Source organism: Priceomyces carsonii (assembly GCF_900007245.1).
Source record: "Priceomyces carsonii strain CBS4050 genome assembly, scaffold: Debaryomyces_carsonii_scaffold_3, whole genome shotgun sequence".
Taxonomy (NCBI): domain Eukaryota; kingdom Fungi; phylum Ascomycota; class Pichiomycetes; order Serinales; family Debaryomycetaceae; genus Priceomyces; species Priceomyces carsonii.
Window position 1 is genome coordinate 1,491,367 of NW_026946676.1, and position 19,097 is coordinate 1,510,463.

Sequence of the window (19,097 nt, forward strand, 5' to 3'; positions counted from 1 at the left end):
AATTACAAACACTACGGAACCACAACCTTCCTCTACTAAAACTACAAAACTATGCTAATGACGAAGAAGAAGACCGGGAATTAAGGGATTCAATACAAAAGCAAAAACTCCATACAAGCTTATGCTTTAAGCATACCCTCTATCTTTTCTATTTCGTCGATACTTTCCGCATTTTCCAATTTTCTAAGAAGCTCGATCCTATCTTCGTCAGTAAGATTTTTTGAAGTAGTTTCATAGTTCAGTGTTTCAACTGCTGTTTTTGAACCATCCTGTGGATTACCGCCATTCAACAAGAAAACAGCAAGCTCATTGGGTTCACCACGCGGCCCATATTGTTTCTCGGACTCAATCCTTTCCGATTGCTTGACTTTATTGAAGTCCAAAATCTTTAACGTTGGTATTAGCCATATGGTGAATAATCTGTAGTTGGTTAATTGTTCTACTGGGTTACCAATCAATGCCAAGTCAGTGATATTGGACTTTGAAAGAGTCTTAAGATTGTATAACGTTCGTATTTTATTATTTATCAAAGATAGCGATCTAAGCAGTGGTAAATGTTTCTGAAAAAGCTCTGAATTTTTAGGTGAAATTTCTTGGATATTATTTCCAGCTAACAATAGAACCTCTAAATTCTTCAAAAGTGGAATACTATCAATCTCGGACAATTCGTTATTCGTTAAGTCTATGACTCTAAATTTATCTTCTGTGATACCTAAATTTTCAAGGTAAGGGATTTGCAAATTTCTTAGTTGCAAAGTTAGCTGTCCTTCAGGATTAAGTACAACCGGTGCATTTGATAATACCAGAGAGGTTAGTTTCATCGTGATGGTATAATCGATTGCCAAAAGTCAAGAATCTAAAGTGTTCCAGAACATCGCTTAGCCCATTAATCTTTTCGTTCTACAATATCGCATTTTTGAAGCATATTCTTAATAACTTTACATAATCACAAAGCTAAGATTCTGGAGTAATGCTATTTAAAAGTATTTTCAATATATCGTAACGCTGGAAATGCACCCATTAGAGTCAATGACTTCCCAAATACATCTGTCGCAGCCGTATAATTTTGACTGACCCCATGTCTTAATTCTAGAATTTGAATTGATTGAACTCGAAGAGGCTGATTTCTGCTCAGATAATGAATTATTGCTATCAACCTCGTCTAGATTGATGATATCGAGGTCATTATCAATGAATTCTGATTCATTCCTGTTCAAGAGAACAGGACGGGCACTACTTGGGGAGGTATTTTTTCTGCTGAAGAAGTCTTGAATGTCACTAAAATACATCGTTGAGTCTATTTTCCCAAAATCGTCAGATGTGTCATCAATGAGCTCCCAGTTACATCTATTCCATTTCATGAAATCCAAGCTCTCCGCGATTCCACCATTATGAATGATTACTTTTTTTAGAATTCCTGTTTCATGTGCCGAAGAAGCGTCATTTAAATCATATAAGAAATCAAGGCCATATCCAAAATAGTTATGAAATTTCCAAACAGATGAGTTCGAAGTGGCGTCTGAAAGATTAAATGATTTAGACAAATGATTATGTATAAGCAACCTTGAATCAAACTTATTAAAATAATCTTCCGGCGGTCCAAGCACATTTAAAACTGCCTGTTGAGTGGTTTTCCCTAATTCCAAAAGGAACTCCCTTCCATTTTCAAAGCATATTCTAATAGTGCCTAATCGTAAATTTATCTTTAATTTTTTTATATTATCGTTATTTTCAACCTTAGCTTGCCCAGTTTTCAATTTTGAGTGGAAATCATCCCAAGAATTACCTTCGAAAACTGAAATAGATTCCGCCGAGACATCTTCTGATCGATCCCAGTTTAATAATTTGGATAAGATTTGGTTCTCGTTCGAAGACACTTTCGATATTCTTTGTGACAATTCCGGCAGTTTGATCTTAAACTTGAATGAAACACCTGGATATGACAAAATATAATACTTAGATTCTTTGCAAAGCTTTCCAGGATAGGTAGGACCAAATATTTTGTTGTATATAAGTTTTAAAGTCGGTGGTGTCACTTTTTTAATTGCTTCAATCTCATTTAGCAGTCTCTCTTCAGCCGAAATTAATGAATTCCTAGATTGACTAGAATTATCTTGACCTCCTACGAAAGTATTGTCTTGTGAAGATACGCTTATATCGTTTAGGGCCAGCCCATTATAGAATATTTTCAAATGTTCGAAACTTAAGAGCTCGATAAGAAGCAAATTTTGGGAGCCAGAGTTCTCGAAGAGTAACCTTATTCCAAGCGTTGGTAAGTGAACTATAATTGGAGTATTCAAATAGTCTTCCTCGCTGTAAGAAATTATCATTTTGTAATTGAATCTGTCAAATCTTTTAACAACGGAGTACATCGTTTGTCCTAATCGCAATGAATTCCCGATACCCTCACCTGGAATTAAGCATGTCTGTGTTATGTTCGCCATAGCTTAGAGGCTCAAACAAGGTAAGAATATATGAATGAGTAATGAGTGGCTTTAGCAACCAGCAGCTCAAGGAGTTAATTTAATTTATTTTGACACCCTTATCAGTGGTGTACAAAGTGCCCTGTAATGAGGATTCCCTTTTTCAAATTTCCTTTAATCTAATTGCAATAGGGATTGTACGGAAGTATATCCTTATATCCCGCGTGATACACTCTAACGTTTATGAGCTCAGTTGTGATTTATATTGCTTATCTCAAATGTGGGTAATAACTCAAATTCTGAACTTTCAATTCTTCGCGATTACGTCGCCTAATGAATATTCGAGTATTACTGCTGAGATGAAGAAAGAAAACGTAGCAATGTTTACTCTATTGTCACAAAGCTCATAGACGTAGAGGAAGAACAATTGTGCAAACCTTGAGAGCGTGTCCTGACTTAGAAAGATCACATATTGTATGATAGAAGTGACATGGTGACACAATTATGGGTTGCAATTGTAAACACCGTTTAGAAACAATGCTTTGATATAACACATTTTTGTCTTAGTTTGGATTATCTCTCATCATAGAGCCTTCAACCAACGGTATTTCTGTAGTTTCCTTCGTAGTAGTACAAAGATATGCGGCATTGAGCGCGTTTGAGTCATCTTAAAACAGGACTTAAAACATTTAAAAAGCCAAGTATACTCGAAGAAGAAATTTGTACGGCGTTCTCCTCTTTCATTGGTCTTGAGAGGCGTACAATTCTTTTAAAAGTCTTCCAGCAAAAACAGAGAAAGTTAAAATATCAAGAGATTAGCCCACTCGCATATCAATTAATATAGAACCTTGATCCAAAAAAATGATTTCTAGCACTATGGATCCACAAAAATTTGAATTAGTCCACATAACTGATAAAGAGTTGATTGATTTCACTAGAGAACAAAATGGTCACTCTTGGAAAGGACCTTTGTCAATTGAAGACTATGTCACCAGAGAACACGTTTTAAGCAAAGCCAAAATAGCTCTGTCAGATATTAATCGTCTATACGTACTCATGCTCAAGGATTTGCAGAGATCTGATGCTAAGATGTGCTCGATGGAGATGCTAGTGAGACGTGCCTGGAAGTTTTCATGGAGTCAGACCCAAAACGAAGTGGTTAAGGAAGACATCTGTTGCGGTTGCATTGGAGGAGTCTTCACTTACCCTGAATACAGAGGAAAAGGACTAGCCAAGATCATGATAGACAAAGCAGTAGAGTTAGGAAAAAGTAAATTTATTGGGCCAAATGGTTTTACGTTTCTCTACTCTGAAATTGGTGATTTTTACGACAGGTGCGGCTTTCGTTCTTTTAATGTACCCTTGGTCCGTATAAAATTGACCAAGCCGTCAAATAGCGACACCTTCGAAGAAATCCGAGCCAAGGAGGACATTGAGATAGGATTTATAAAGTACCATGAGTTCGGGCCGTATATGGAACTTTATAGCCAACAATTGAAAGAAAAGTTACGAAAAAAAGTTGAGAATGATAAGAAACCAAGAGTGTCTCTAGTGCCTACTGCTGACATCATCGATTGGTTTCATCTTAGGGCAAAGTACTTCAGTTTCAAGTTATTTCATGAGTCTAGTACTCAGAACATTGACTTCTTGAGTAGTTGCTACGAAGATTTGGTGGAGAAGTTTGAAAGTTTTGATCCTCACTATTTTGGTATTAAAATAATGAGTGAAAACAAATGCATTGCCTTCATAAGCTGGACGTATGATTGGAAAAAGACTGATGATAAGTATGCTTCTAAAGCTACAGTTCTAAAAATTTATGTTGAAGAGTCTCAAGACTACAATCATATGGCAGTTAAATTAATCAAATTAATGATTGTATACTTAGAAAGTTTACGAGGCGATAGAGTTGAATCTTTGTCAAACCCTTCGGAAATTGTAATTTGGAAGTCCGAGACTTCACAAGAGGTCCTTAAATGGATTTTGTCTACTTGTGATGCAGATGAGATCGACGATAATCCCTCAAGATCTGCTATTTTGATTAACACTGGAAGCGACGATAACCTTTTAAGGAACGGTCAATTAGTATGGGAAGAAAATACCAAACTTCCGTGGTTTTGATAAAAGTAAACGATCAAATAGATCTTAGACTTTGATTTCACTATTTGAGAAGCCGCTATGTAAATCTATAGTACTAATTTTCCCGACCTATCTAGCGACTGTAAATCAGAGTTTCCTCCAATATGTTTCCCATTTATAAAGATATTTGGAACTGTACTTTGTCCTGTCATTTCTCTTAAACCTTCTTGAATTTCCTTTCCATTTGCTAAGGTGTTCAACTCCAAAACCTTCAATTCCTTCGTTTTAGAAGATAGAAGATCCTTGGTCAGGGTACAATAAGGACAGTACGTCTTTGAAAATACCATAACCTTGTTTGATTCAATTAGCTTCTCAATCTCATTTTTGGTCTCAGCTGACACAGGTGTTGGTTTGAACAAAGAAGTGATAAACTCAAACATAATGAATAACTTCTTCTTTTAATTCTTATATTTGATAAACTTAAGAATTTTAAGTTAATTCAGGATCCCGCTTTTGTAGGTCTACGCAGAATACATATATTTGTGCAACTACATAATATTTAAATTCTAGAAAAGGCTTCCCGCAATAAGACAGCAATATCAGTGTACAAAGAAAGATATTAATCAAAATTGTGCAAAGATTGGTAGGTGTTTATAAGTGACATCAGATATACTAATCGTATCAACTTCCGACTGAGAATACTTTCCTGAGAAGAGATCAGAAAGCAAGTGATTAGATTCCATTGGTTTAATTTCAGGAGAAACGGTTCCAAGCGTGACATGAAGGTGTTCATTCAAGGGCTGAAAAGTCAATTCATTGTTCTGACTATCGTAAGCCTTTAATAAACTTACTTCAATACAGGCTAGTTTATCTTTAGCCAAGATTATTTTGTTTAGTTTGATATCACAATAGAAGTCTAAAATAACTCTTCTATTTGAATCAAGTTTCAAATTGTGTACCTTTACATTGTCTATTTTTAAAACAGCCAATAAAGACTGCCACTTTTCCAAGCTTTCCGCAGAACCCTTGGATGTTGCTACATGACTAAGAGTGGCATGAAAAGTTTGCTGCAAGCGATTTCCATTCTTTAAAGCTTCCCAAGTTTCGTTATTACCTGCTGCTACAGCAGCTTTCAGCGCAATTTCATTAGGTACATATATACCAATGTATGATGGCTGTCTGGAACGCTCCTTTTTTTCTGACTTCTGTTTTTTATTGAAAGTTTTCGTAAATGTTGGCTTGTATTCCAATGACGTCTGAAAGCTTCGATCATACTCATCAGCCGTAGGTAAAAACCTAAGTAAGTTCGGATAGTGCTTTTTTAACAGATCTACTATCAATTTCGCATTTTTTATTGATGAGTCAGATCCTAGCTCTAAGTCGATTACCAAGTCAAAGTTACTATCTGGTTCTTTGTCAATATTCAAAGGCTGAAATCGCTTGATAAAACCTTGCATTATGGACCTGGATAGTTTTTCGTCCGTTTCACTTTTGATTGACTGGTGATTATCGCCTCTTTCTACGATTCTGCTAAATGTGATGTCCCATAGTTGATCTGTGCTCATGGATTTTGGAACGAAATTAAGAGCAATATATTTGAAGCCAACATTCGATGACAAGTAATTGTCTTTTAATTTCAGCATATCATAGAAGATTTGTTTTCTCTCTCTCAATTGGTGATTATTTCTATCAAAACATACCACGTCGCTAGATTGAAGCGCTTCCAAAGTCAATTCAATTAGCTTTTTACTACCAGACTTGTTCCCTATGTTGTCATTTTGTATATGAGGCCAGCCGTATAAATCAGATAAAATTTGAAATACTGTGGTTTTACCGCAGCCTATAGTTGCCACAGATACTAAAATATACTTATACTTAGTAATGGTTAATTTTTTAAGGCTATCATCAAATTTGTCAAAACCTATCAATTGCATGCCGTGAGATTCATTTAAATGTCCAAGAAATTTTTCTCTTACTTCTATTATACCATGACCACTCAAGTATTGGTCCTTTAAGGTGGTATTTTTCTTAAATAAATCTTCAATGAACTCCAAATAATTTAATGTTATGAATCTATGTTGTTTAACCGACGCTATGATCGCTTGTATGGACATTCCATCACTTATAAGCTTCTTGGTCACTTCCCTGAACTGACGATACAACAAATATGGCTCTGTGAATTTATATTTGAAAAAGTAGTCTTCATTCTTCAATTTGCAGCGAATCACAAAACCTTCAACTTCTCTATTTTCATAAGTTCCTGTTTCCTTGCAGCTCTCCATAAAAGTCCAAAGTTCTTCAAAGGTCAAAAACCTTTCATATTGTACACTTTTAAAGTTCCATTTCTGTGCAAACTGTTTCACTATATCCATTGGATATGTTTGAAAGCGTATTGTGTTGAGATTCAACCCATGTAAATATAACCCTGATCTCTCTTTTGGATAAGGGAGTACATGTTCTTCAAACTCATCATCGCACAACTCTGCGACTGCGGTTACATTTAATTTATACAATAATTTTCCAAAATCATTCAAAGATTTATTCCCAGTTGCAATCTGCTGCTTTAAATGCATTTCGCCTCGAAGGGCATGATTTCTAGTTAAGTCATCTCTGACACCTGTTGAGTGCTTAGAGCAAACAACTACTTCCCCACTTTCAAGACCTCCTATTAAAATAATGCAACCGTTTTCCTTCACAGTCACATCATAAGGACCAGTAGTTTTACTTTTCAAATTTTCAAGCTTTGTGTCTACAACTTCGTTTACATTAAAGAACTTGTCATACCCTCTAGCCAAGATCTTATCATTGGTTGTAAACAATCCTCTAGCCTTTATAGGAAGTATAATCTTAGGTTCTTTGCCGTAGTCCCACTCATTAAATTTCCAGCTATCAACAACTTTCGCTGATCCATTAATATGATTTGAATATTTTGTACATTTCCCACTCTTTGTCAAATTCGTGCTTTCGGTTAAAGCTAAAATCAATTCTTTCACTTCTTTTTCAGAATTTCGTACCTCAATCTCCCAAGGGGTCATTTTAGCTACTGACAATACCTAAGTATATCTTTTAAAGCGTTAAAAAAAGAGTACTTCGGTGTGCACATAATAATATTAAATATCTCAAGAACGTGAAATTCGATAGCGGGCATTAAATGATCACATCGTAGTAGGAAGATATGTCGTTTAAAGTTGATATTGACGAAGCTGATGTTGCCGTCCTCAATCAAAATTTAACGAAGTCAAAAGACTTGTTTAATCAGATTTCGAAATCGTTATATTCTATTTCTACTAATACTTCAACAGCATCAACAAAAATTAAACCCATTTTAAAGGATGTAAACAAGTTGAATAATAACAAGAAGCAGATAGACAAGGGCCTTGCAATGTTGCAGGATGTTAGTAGATATGCAGAGCTAACTTCAAACCATGAATCGATATTGAATAACTCTATTGAGCTCATCGGGTTAAAGAAGTTTATTACTAGTTTATCGCAATCCAAACTACTTTTACATGAAATGAAATCCCACATCAAGAACTTTAAAGGGATCATGATAAACTTCGAAACGCTAATTGATAAATCTGACTTGAAATTGCAAAACTATTTTCAAAAGCTTTGTCTGAGTTCTGACTATAAAATCAAAGAGATTTGTATGATTATAAAGTACTTTGAGAACGACAATTCTGACTATATTTTAAAGAACTACATAAGAATTAGGGCCAATAAATTCACAGAAGCTGTCAAACCGTACGAGAACGTGTCAGTGAAATCATCAGCTCCTTACGAGAAAGGAACTAATGGAATGCATAAATTTAATACTGAATTTATTGCATGCATAGATAACGAAATTGCTATATTGAGCGAGATTAATAAGAGTGGAGTTCAATTGGATTCTGAAATACTCAAAGATATCATAGAACGTGGATTAAACTCGGATTATAATGACATAGTAAGTAAGTTTAACAACTTCATAAGCACCAATGGAATAATGTCCAATGAAGTTATGATTTTAGAGCTTATATCTAATTTGCTTGATTTAGAGGCATATTTGAGAGATATCAAGCTTTCCTTCCCAGTTTTTATTAAGTTCAACGACTCATTTAACAGGTTAGTGTCAAATTCGTCATCAATTTTCAAAGACGTGGTGCGACTCATTGAAAATAAAATAACTTCTGCGGACAAACTCAACGACAAGAACATTCCTGAGGTTACTGTAGAATTAATCTCAAGAATCAGAAAAATAAGTGAATTTCATAACTCTTTGATTCAACTTATATATGGATACAAATTGGGAGATTGGCTCCTGATCAAGCCCCCTGTGAAATTTGTTAGTACATACACTTCGGTAATTCCAAATGCGACTGAAGGTATTGATGAATCATCTCCAGATTTCTTATTGAGTTGTTACTACAGTGATTTGATAGATGCTATCATAGTCAGTATCGAGATTGAGTTGAAAAGTGAAGTTAGTCTCAAGAAAAGTACTCAAGGATTTTACTTGCTCAAGGATCTAATCTTAATCGAAGGAATTGTGAATAGATCGCAGCAATTGTTCGATGCTTTAGGTAATTTGGGAATTGAGAGAATGAACAAGTTGAAGAATAGATACCTCAAAATGTTCTTAGATGATTGGAACTATGCATCCTACATTATAATAAGAGATATGACAAGCATCACGACCTCACACGCTCAATCTCATTCTCTGGGTAGTGGTATGTCCAATAAGGAACGAGAACAGGTCAAAGATCTATTTAAAAACTTTAATGAATCCTTTGAAGAAGCATTAAGAAACTATGAGAAATACAATATAACTGACGTGAATCTCAAGAGTTATTTGGGTAATGAAATAAAAAAGCTTATACTAAATGCGTATTTCAAGTTGTACGACAAATATGCTAACAGTGAATTCACCAAAAATAAGGCTAAGTATGTGAAGTACGATAAAATTCTGTTTGAGAGATTGCTAAATGACAAACTTAAGTAGCTGTCTAAAACCGACCTTTAGCTTCATTCAAAAATATTTCATTTGTGTAATTCACTTCATATGTGTTGATTATTAGATAAAGAACACAACAATCTTAATGACTAAGCGCTTCTGATAATATTTGTGTAGAGCAAAGCTTCCCCTAAGTACATTTAGATATTTATGCAAGCCTTGTAGACGATTGGCTGCACCACTATATGATCAAAAGTAAGTTAATCCGTCTACACGACGCAAAGATTTTGAGAGCCCTGTGATTTCAAGAAAGACACTATTAAACTTTTACAAGGACCGCATACACACCGAGCAAGTTGTCCCGAGATCCCCTCGGCGCTCACGTCACAGTTGTAACAGGGATCGTCAAAACCTGCTGCCATTCAAGTTAATGCCGCTAACCCGCATGTGTTCTTACCGACCAGGGGCGCCCTCGGAGAAGCTCACATATGTGGCAATTTGTGCATTGATGTCTTGGCATCACCTCCTAAGTGAACGTTTGACACAGATGTCACCAAGCCTTACATTAAGTGAATATTTGACGACAGAACATCCCTCTTGTCGAAGTCCATATCAGTTCATCAAACTATCAGAACATCAGTACTAAAAATTTGGAGCAGGTTTAATGACAAATCTGAATATAGAGTACTGATGTTTATCTAAAATCTGACAAAATATTACATGTATGGGAGGGTTCACCTGCATAGCAAATGAAAATCTTTGTAGTCAAGAATTCTAATTTTTAGATGTAGTTCCTTCATCAAACGCTCAGAGCCCTTGATGTTATCGACGTACTAGATGAGGAATTTCCAGAATAGGATCGCAACGATCCCTTGTGATTTTCAGATTCTTGGATGTAACCTTGTCTTAGTCCCGTTTAGATTAAATGTTACGCGGTAAAAGAATCCAAGGCAGAAAACCATTTGAATGTATATGAGTGGCAGAAGCCAATGGTGAATGTGCTCATCCAGTAGTGTTATTATAATAGAAGTTCAATATTTAAAACTAAGTCGCACGATATCTCGCGGGCTTGTTAAGATTGGCGCCCAGCATACTTCTGTCGTGACAAGACAGACCTAGCCAGACGTTGCATTGAACATGATATGCAGACGTCCTTTTTTGTTAAATATGCCAGACTCGTAATTGGGGACTGTCATTACGGACGGCGCTTCGCTGCGGGTGTATTGTTATGTGATAATAATTGTTCTGCCCAAAAAAATTTCAGTCAGTCAATAATTATTTTAGGAATCTTGTGTCAAAATTCGCTGATCCCTGCGCGTTCCGGTTGACTGTCGGACTTCATCGAGGGCTTTGACTGACAGGTGGCAAGTGCCCCCATCCATTACGGAAGCGGCACGTGCAAAATATCCTTGATTACTTAGTACTGTTAAATTAAAATTTTCGATTGCATTTTGATACTACTTGGCAGGTATAGCTGAATGCTCTTGTATTTATGAGAATTGATACTTAAAGTTGGCTGATGCGTAGAACTGTTTTTCACTTGAGGTAAACATCCTTTTTGTAGACTTACAGATCTATGGTAGATCAGAAGCGTTGCAAGTGTATGCGGACGCAACCGGATTAGTTGACCCCGGTTTTTGCACCGTCTCTGAAACGTCAGCTTGACATTTAGATTTCCAAGAAATTAAAGATAATACTTTAGATTTTGACACTCGAATATATATTAGTACACATTTCAAGGCAAACTTAAAATTGCGATTGAACATGGGTTTCATCAAGATAAATATAAAGTGAAGAACCGTTAATGAATTTGGAAAGATTAGTTGACGGCAAACAGATGATGCAGCATGGTAATAAGGTGAGCTTGCCTCCCATATCAAACATTTTAATGAACAAGGCGAATACACCACCTCCCGTTGCTACGGTGAGTTCAATTCCACCATTACACACTACAGCAATGGCTGCGGCCTCTGCTGTACCTGTTCATGGTCCATCTGTGTCATATGCTAACTACGGGTACACAACAGATCCATACCAGCATAACTATAAGTATTATGAATACCACAGGCAGCTGCCACCACAGAGCGCATCTAGCCAACCTTCAGTTAGTTACATACAAACTGCAAATGTACCGCTGCTGCTTCCACCTATATCTCTGGTGCGTCAACCTTACAAGTCAGCTTCAATTCTGACTCTGAGTAGTAATGGAAGTCCAGATATAAAGTCACTAAGAAGAAAAACCAGGAACAATTTACCAAGAGAAACTACATATATTTTACTTAAGTGGTTAAACGAGCATTTAAATCACCCATATCCTAATTCTTTCGAAAAGAACCAATTAATGGTTTCAACTGGTTTGAACCAACAGCAACTTTCTAACTGGTTCATAAATGCCCGTCGAAGGAAAGTTAAGGTACTCAAAGAACAGAAAAAGCTTTCTGGATAAGGTTTCAATTCGTTTTGCATTATTTAATGATTCTTGTAGTAGTTAAAGTTTTAATGTACGTTAGCATGTTAATTTTAAAGAGGTGTATTATTTGCTCTCTTCAAACTTAAAAATCGCCGATCAACTTGTAATATTCAAAGCTGGTAACATTCCATGACGACTGCCAAGAATGACCGGTATATTAGGAGCGTTCGGATGTGCCTGACATGTATTGCATGACATTGAGTAACTACGCAAATTTATCTACGATATTCAAGTTCTAGAAAGTTATTGTTTCCACACGATCACTTAATTAAGTTCCCAACAATAAGTACATCTCGTTTCCATTCGCACCTCAGACTTCATTGTTTTCATGTTCCATTCTATTGTACGGCAACTACGTTATCCAGGGGCAATTTGTGGATTGAGTCGTCTGAGATCCTGTATACGGAAATGTGTCTTTCCTAAATTTATTTTAGTTGCACCTTTTTTGCTGTTATCTTTAAGTGCTGCTCGAGCTATGTACGGTAATCGCCGCTGTCTCATGACATAATATTCATGAAAAGAAAAAATAGGTTAAATAAAATGTTTTGGATAGGTAGAACAAGAGAGTCAGTGCTCACGTCAAACTTTATTAGGGTCCTGAGTAGAATGCATGAAAGCGTTGACTTCCTAATAGGGCAATATACTTTAATCGAGACAGGATAGCTAATATTTGTTTACAGTTACTATATCGGTCATTGAAGACGTATACGTCAACAAAATATATTTCTCTCTCCAGCTAGAGAAATTTTGTTCATAGTTTTATCACGCTAGGAAATGACTGTGGTTAGTCCATCAGATGCCTTGATTCTGGTGTCGGAATCCATTCTCAGCTCTATCGATGAATTAAATAGATTGGAGTTTCAAAAAAAAGGAAGAAAATATAGGTTTGTCGACAATAGCTTTCGCAGAATAAGAGAAGAAGAAAGACATTTAGTCATATGTCCAGAAGACCTACAAATGCATGCCTCCATTGCAAGCTCTTATTTCATCTTATCAAACATTGACGACGGTGCTATTTTGAATCGATTTCCAGATCTATGCTTGGCTATCGTTGGCTTTGCCAGTGAATTAGAACGCAATGGTTGGTATGAAGAAATCAACTCTTCGGTTGTTCACTTGAAGGATGCAAAGTTCAATCCGATGGCAACAAGCCTGGAGGCGATTGAGTTTTTTAATCGTGTGCAGCCTAAGCATATATCAATGGGAGTTGATTTGATGATCAGCTCTAAATTAAACTTTATTCATACGGACCATCACGTTGGTGCGAAGTTGGAAGGTCAGTATTTGAGGTTTTTCGTGGAGAAATATTTCGGAGAAGAGGCATTGCTATCTAACGAAGTTTTAGTTGCACTTAAAAGTTTCGTACATTGGGGAAATATCAAGGGAATATTGTATAAATTAGAGGTACCGAGTGTAGAAATCTCACTTCAACTACAAGAGCAATTCAATTCCTTCCCAGAACCTAGCAATGAGCTTAAGCGGGCCGTATTTGATAGATACCCTTCAGGGACATCGAAGTACTCCTTACTCAAAAGGGCAATCGATACTCTTGGCGAGTGGACTTATGCAGAATTGATTCCCTATCCTAAAGGAAATGAGTTCGACTTAAATTGGTTGTATGAATTGTGCGATGATATTGAAAATAATCCTATTAAGTATCATCTACGAAGCTCAGCTAAGAATTTGTGCAAAACGCCAGTAAATCTCGCAGAGTTGTCAACTCTGTATTCATCAAATGTAAATAAACTATTACATTTAATTGCATTAATCATAAACATATTCGATAATACCGGTGGAGAATTTTTACTACAGAACTCAAAGATTCCAAAATTTGAGGATGACCTAATTAATCAAAATATCGATTATTACAACGACCTTGTGGCCATCAAGGAAAAAATCTACAAATATGAAGAAAAGCAGTGGGACCATGATGACATTGTATTGAGATTACGAAATGATGATATTCACATGAATTCTTTGTACGAAAAGGTTCATGCCATGAGGCAGATCTATAATGATGATCTTGAATGAAGCAGATCTCCTGAATTGAACTTACTTCATGATACACAAATATATACCATTATCACTCCACTATAGACTTTAGACAATACATTCTCACGGGGTACAATTCTCTGGGAAGGCCCTTCTGTAAGTCGCTAGCAATTAACTTGAGCCCAGCTTCTTTAAACAAAAATCTAAATTTTTCATCGCTTCTAGTGACCGATGAGTCAGTCTCATCAAAAATGTCTTCTTCCGGCGCAATATTCTCTTTAACAATTATAGTTCCATTTTCCATCAATGCATTTTTACATCTTTTCAAAAACTCTATAAATTCCACATCAGGGAGCTGACCAACGCACCATTGGCACCAAATCAACCAATATTTACCAATTTTTGCTTGAGGGCATATCCAATCTTGCATCCCCATTCTGTAAATTTCACCCAATTTCCCTCGCTCACGGACCATATTCAATTCAGTTTCCATTTGATTTAGAAATGGAACAACTGGTTCTAAGAGATCACATCTATCACTGATTTTCCACAAAAGGTCTCTCGTAACTCGGCCAATTCCAGCACCCATTTCTATAGTGAGCTTGCCTTGGTTTTCTGTACATTCCATTCTTGTCTTAAGTTTTCTTAAAAATGTTGATGAACCGACTATGTCTACCCTAGGAACCTGCGTTTGTTCTCCAAACCCCCCTAACACACCATTTACTGATGCTGGAACATTTGACCAATACTCAATCGCATCTTCATATTTGATTTTAGTATCAGCCTTATCATTTTCAGACATTAAAATGTCTTCATTCGTAGCTACCTTCACCGGCATTCGTTTATCGTTCCTAAGGGAATAGTACACGAAGATTATCAGAATAAATCTTAAAGCGTGCTCATCGCAATCTCAATATAACAGAATAAATTTATACAACTCAAACCGAGAAAAATAGTTTCGATCGCGTCCTATCAATACGGTAAACATTATCTATACATTATATTTCTAAGATTGTAATTAGATGACTTCTGACTATTACGACATTGACGATATACTAGCTGACTCTGAGAAAATTCCCTGTCGATTTAATATGACAATACCGGGGTTGGGATACTTAGAGGGAAACCCAGGGAAGCTGCTTGCAAAGGATACGAAAATAGAAATCCCAATGTGGCTAGCGGAAGTTTTGGCGGTGAGTGGAGTTCTGGAGCAATCTGAAATGAGCTTTGTGGACTTATCAGAGCCTGATTTTGTCAATAGTCGTGTTACAAATGCTATCAAGACAAGCCCTGTGAGCGTCGATTTGCATTCGATAATGCCCAACTATTACAAACTCGCAGAGAAATGGTGTGCTCTATTTGAGGATCGTTCAACCATACAAATAATAATGGAAATGTTGAGGGAGAGAGCGTTTGAGATATACAACTTTGCCAATAATGCCAATAAGCAGGTAAATAACGACTTCGTGTACTCTTTGGACGAATTTGAGAGAAAGCTACTACGAGTCACTTCTGATACCAATAGACAAATGAGAAAATGGATACAAGAATAACGTATATATATCAAAAGAATAGTACGTTTCAACTAAATAAAGTAATAATATATATTAATGAACATTATTTGATGACACTGATTATCGACTCAGTAACTATACATTTTCTTCTTTGTTTTCCTCTAGATCGTTTGCAACATTATTTTGCTCTTTGTCATCGTTAAACAAATCATCATCGAGATCCTCATCACTGTCCTCTATAATCTCTTTCGATAAATAAGATTTCTTTTTCTTGGAGGGGACGTTATCATCAGCTTCAACTTCACCTTTCCTCTTAAGTTTTCCTGCATTTTCTGGTTTAGACTTACTGTTTGGTTCTATATCAGACTCAGACGTAGTTGAATCCTCACTATCATCTACCACTGCCTTCTTACGACTCTTCTTAGATTTGGAGCGTGACTTTGTTTTACTGACTGATTTCTTTGCAACTTCTTCATCGAATAAACCATCGTCTTCCTTATCCACCACAACATCCATTCTAGCTTCCTCAGCCCATTGCTGAGCTTGCTCCTGTAACTTCGCCCTCTCTTTTGCTAATTCTTCGTCTTTCAATCTTCTGGCGGCCAAATGTTCCTCCTCTTCTTTCAATTTCTTTTGTTCTTCCTCTTCTCTGAATCTTTTAGCCTCTTCCAACCTATTTTCTATGCTTGATATATTATCGGTAGTTTCTTGTAAGCACGAATTCAAACGGTTGAGTAAGGTGTTTGTTCCAAGATTTGCCCTTGCTTTAAGCTCAGCCTTAGGATAAGGTGCGTAAGGTTCATCGTCTGAGGCCAAAGAATTCAAGGTTGTAATTGCGGAATTCAAATTAATTAAGGCTTCCTTGATATCTTCTACATTTCTTTGCTCAATTGGCAATTTCGTAATAACCTCAGCAATTTGAAACTGAACATACGCAATATTAAATCTTAGAGAAGATTTTGATCCATTGAAGTTCTCGTAAGCCTCTTCAGAGAACTCTAGTGCCTTTTTAAGGGCAGAAATGTTTTTCTCAGAAACGCCTCTTAAGTACCAAGCTCTTCCAAGAAAAGATAATATTCTCAGATCGGAGCCATTAGTATATCTTGCCAATCCTATTTCGTAACTTTCAATTGCTTTACCATATTGCTTAAGATCTACCAATACGTGGCCCAAATTCAAATAAACAGATAAGTCATCGAGTGAGTCCCTAATTTTTCTCAAAATATCCAAACCTTTGTTAAGCTCCTTGTTTTCAATATAGACTATCGCCAAACCCTGTGCGGCAAATACATTTTTAGGATCAACCGAAAGGACTTTAGCGAATAACTCTACTGCTCGAATATAATACTTCTTCTTCTTCTCATCTGCCCCTGACGACTTGATGTCTCTTGCCATCAAACAATATATATTAGCCAACGAAATTAATGCATAACAATCATGTGAATCGTACTCAACTAATGTCTCTTTTTGATGATTAGTGTCTGCATCAGGTTTCATGCCCAACTTCTTACCGAAGTTCTTTGCAAACCATCCATAAAAAGAGCGGATTTCTATATTCGATGCGTTTACTTCCAACAAATGTTCGATTTCATCTTTAATATCCTTCTTCGGAGAATTGTTAGATGAAATACAGTCCAAAAACAATAACCTTAATTTTGCAGAGAAATAGTTGGGACATTCTTTCAATATTGCCTTATATGTCCCAATAGACTCAACTTCATTATCAGCTTCAGCAGATCGGGCTATATTAAAGTTTAAAGTCACCTTAAGGTCCTCTGGTAAATACAAGTCAGGTTGACCATCCTCAGAGATGAAGGTTTTAGACAAACCCAACTTATTAAGAGCCTCCCTAAAATAAAAACAGGCATCCTCAGTATTGTGTTTTAAGAAGTTGAAAATTCCTATATTATTATAGACCTCTAAAGGTGCCTCCTGTCCCATTTCTCCTCTGGAGTCAATTGCCTTCTTCAAATAGTTTAATGCCTGATTAATATCTCTATTCTCGTAGAGTTTACTCAAGACTAAATAAGCGTTCAAAGCTACAGGTTCCTTATTCAAAAACTCCAATCCTTCATCATTCTTTGAAGAAGAGATCCCACGATTGTTAGATAATCTCAAATATCTTTCGAGTATTATAATAGCTTGTTCTTGTTTTTTTCTTGATTTATGTTCGGAATAAAGTAATCCAAGAGAATAATTGACTTCGAGACATTTAGGATTCGTTTTCAAAATTGATTCAAAAGTAATAGTTGCTTCTTCAATAGATCCCCGACTAACCTGTGATTGGCCCAATCCTAGTTTTGCAAGTAAATTGTTTTCATCTAGCTTGATAGACTCATGAAAAAACTTCTGAGATTGCGTAAAATCGGCTCTAATGAAAGAAATTCTACCTAACCAAAATGCACATTGAGATAAAATAATTGATTCGAACTTTGATAACTGGGAAAATTTACTGAATTTCACCAAGTTTGAGCTGCCAGTAACTTTAAAAACAATCTTATTAAGTAATTTTTCCGTCAAGGTATAATCCTCTTTAGAAAAGTAGTAAGTCACTAAAGTTAATAAGACCACACTATCTTCAGGACTCAGTTCATAATTCGATGAGATCTCTCGCAAGCATTGTTCATAATTTTTAATAAACTCATCATCGCTTAGTGAATTGTTAAAACTATTATTGAAATGTGCCAAGTTAAGTAATATTTTGGCTTTGAGATTTTCTGGGTCAATATCCAAAGCCCTTTCAAAAGACTGGACTGCCATTTTTTCATCTTTGAGAAACCAGAAACATAACCCAATACCAATTCTTGGGTCTGGCCGCATTAAAGGATTTAAGACAAGTACTTGTTGATAAATTTTCAACGCTCCTGAGTAGTTTTTGGTTTTTTTCAAAAGAATTTGGGCTTTACCTAGGAGTGCAAAGCAATTGCTCTGGTTTATTTTGATTAAGCGTTCGAAAATGTCCTGAGCCCTCTCAAGCTGACCTTTAAATATATGTAAAACCGCTTGCGCTGATAGGAAGGACACATCATTTCCCAGACCTCCCACAACCATATTTAACTCCTTTGAAGCATCAGATAAATTCTTTTCTTTGTTTATACCTTGGCTGACAAGTTTAAGGTACAACCATGCCTTGAGAGTATGAAGAGACGATATATCCTCTTGCAGAAATTGTTTCGACTCGATTGCTGTTTTCACGATCTCAAAAGACTCATCAATCTTGCTAAGAGAGTTATACGCCAAGGCAATGGAAATCCAGAACTTCAAGGGACAGCTCTCATTTTCTAAAAAGCTTATGATTTCGTTAGGGTCTTCAGGTAATTCATCATGCAAATTAATACTAACGATTTCACCATTAGTCACAGGTATATCGAGAGAGTTTTGATTTTGCGCCACCTGCGATCCTAAATAGTAAGATACATCAACAGGCTCTTCCATTTCTACCATCTCAAATGAGTCTGCCCTTTATCCTATTAAATATATGTTTAGTTTATGTCCTTCAAATTAAAGCTCAACGATAAAAATTGAAAAATCACGTGCCCAGTACATACATATTATGATAGTTCTCCATAGATTGGAGAAAAGTGACCACAGGCCCACACCAATAAAAGAAAAATCGTGTATCCTAATCTGTCTCTTACGAGGAATTATGGTGTCGTAGTTTCACAGTCAATAAAAGAAAGAAATATTTA

The 19,097-nt window shown here is 36.1% G+C and overlaps 11 protein-coding genes across 11 annotated transcripts; 5 read left to right on the forward strand and 6 right to left on the reverse strand.

The window, feature by feature from the left end:
* Positions 1-119: 119 nt before the first annotated feature.
* On the reverse strand, positions 120-821 carry LEA1 (U2 snRNP complex subunit; the record flags this gene model as incomplete). Its single annotated transcript, XM_062953249.1, has 1 exon — positions 120-821. The coding sequence occupies one exon, from the start codon at positions 819-821 to the stop codon at positions 120-122; it is 702 nt and encodes a 233-aa protein (XP_062810070.1).
* A 168-nt stretch (positions 822-989) lies between these two features.
* PRCAT00003331001 (uncharacterized protein) lies at positions 990-2,444 on the reverse strand (the record flags this gene model as incomplete). The annotated part of the gene is made up of 1 exon (XM_062953250.1): positions 990-2,444. The coding sequence occupies one exon, from the start codon at positions 2,442-2,444 to the stop codon at positions 990-992; it is 1,455 nt and encodes a 484-aa protein (XP_062810071.1).
* Positions 2,445-3,284: 840 nt separating this feature from the next.
* Positions 3,285-4,541, forward strand: PRCAT00003332001 (uncharacterized protein; the record flags this gene model as incomplete). Its single annotated transcript, XM_062953251.1, has 1 exon — positions 3,285-4,541. The coding sequence occupies one exon, from the start codon at positions 3,285-3,287 to the stop codon at positions 4,539-4,541; it is 1,257 nt and encodes a 418-aa protein (XP_062810072.1).
* Positions 4,542-4,606: 65 nt separating this feature from the next.
* On the reverse strand, positions 4,607-4,939 carry PRCAT00003333001 (glutaredoxin; the record flags this gene model as incomplete). The annotated part of the gene is made up of 1 exon (XM_062953252.1): positions 4,607-4,939. One exon carries the CDS (start codon positions 4,937-4,939, stop codon positions 4,607-4,609), a length of 333 nt encoding a protein of 110 aa, XP_062810073.1.
* A 183-nt stretch (positions 4,940-5,122) lies between these two features.
* Positions 5,123-7,534, reverse strand: LIG1 (tRNA ligase; the record flags this gene model as incomplete). The annotated part of the gene is made up of 1 exon (XM_062953253.1): positions 5,123-7,534. The coding sequence occupies one exon, from the start codon at positions 7,532-7,534 to the stop codon at positions 5,123-5,125; it is 2,412 nt and encodes an 803-aa protein (XP_062810074.1).
* A 140-nt stretch (positions 7,535-7,674) lies between these two features.
* Positions 7,675-9,480, forward strand: EXO70 (GTP-Rho binding exocyst subunit; the record flags this gene model as incomplete). Its single annotated transcript, XM_062953254.1, has 1 exon — positions 7,675-9,480. The coding sequence occupies one exon, from the start codon at positions 7,675-7,677 to the stop codon at positions 9,478-9,480; it is 1,806 nt and encodes a 601-aa protein (XP_062810075.1).
* A 1,756-nt stretch (positions 9,481-11,236) lies between these two features.
* CUP9 (transcription factor CUP9) lies at positions 11,237-11,878 on the forward strand (the record flags this gene model as incomplete). Its single annotated transcript, XM_062953256.1, has 1 exon — positions 11,237-11,878. One exon carries the CDS (start codon positions 11,237-11,239, stop codon positions 11,876-11,878), a length of 642 nt encoding a protein of 213 aa, XP_062810076.1.
* A 798-nt stretch (positions 11,879-12,676) lies between these two features.
* PRCAT00003337001 (uncharacterized protein) lies at positions 12,677-13,933 on the forward strand (the record flags this gene model as incomplete). The annotated part of the gene is made up of 1 exon (XM_062953257.1): positions 12,677-13,933. One exon carries the CDS (start codon positions 12,677-12,679, stop codon positions 13,931-13,933), a length of 1,257 nt encoding a protein of 418 aa, XP_062810077.1.
* Positions 13,934-13,985: 52 nt separating this feature from the next.
* PRCAT00003338001 (N-terminal protein methyltransferase) lies at positions 13,986-14,732 on the reverse strand (the record flags this gene model as incomplete). Its single annotated transcript, XM_062953258.1, has 1 exon — positions 13,986-14,732. One exon carries the CDS (start codon positions 14,730-14,732, stop codon positions 13,986-13,988), a length of 747 nt encoding a protein of 248 aa, XP_062810078.1.
* A 184-nt stretch (positions 14,733-14,916) lies between these two features.
* PSF3 (DNA replication protein) lies at positions 14,917-15,447 on the forward strand (the record flags this gene model as incomplete). Its single annotated transcript, XM_062953259.1, has 1 exon — positions 14,917-15,447. One exon carries the CDS (start codon positions 14,917-14,919, stop codon positions 15,445-15,447), a length of 531 nt encoding a protein of 176 aa, XP_062810079.1.
* Positions 15,448-15,543: 96 nt separating this feature from the next.
* PRCAT00003340001 (uncharacterized protein) lies at positions 15,544-18,852 on the reverse strand (the record flags this gene model as incomplete). The annotated part of the gene is made up of 1 exon (XM_062953260.1): positions 15,544-18,852. The coding sequence occupies one exon, from the start codon at positions 18,850-18,852 to the stop codon at positions 15,544-15,546; it is 3,309 nt and encodes a 1,102-aa protein (XP_062810080.1).
* Positions 18,853-19,097: the final 245 nt, after the last annotated feature.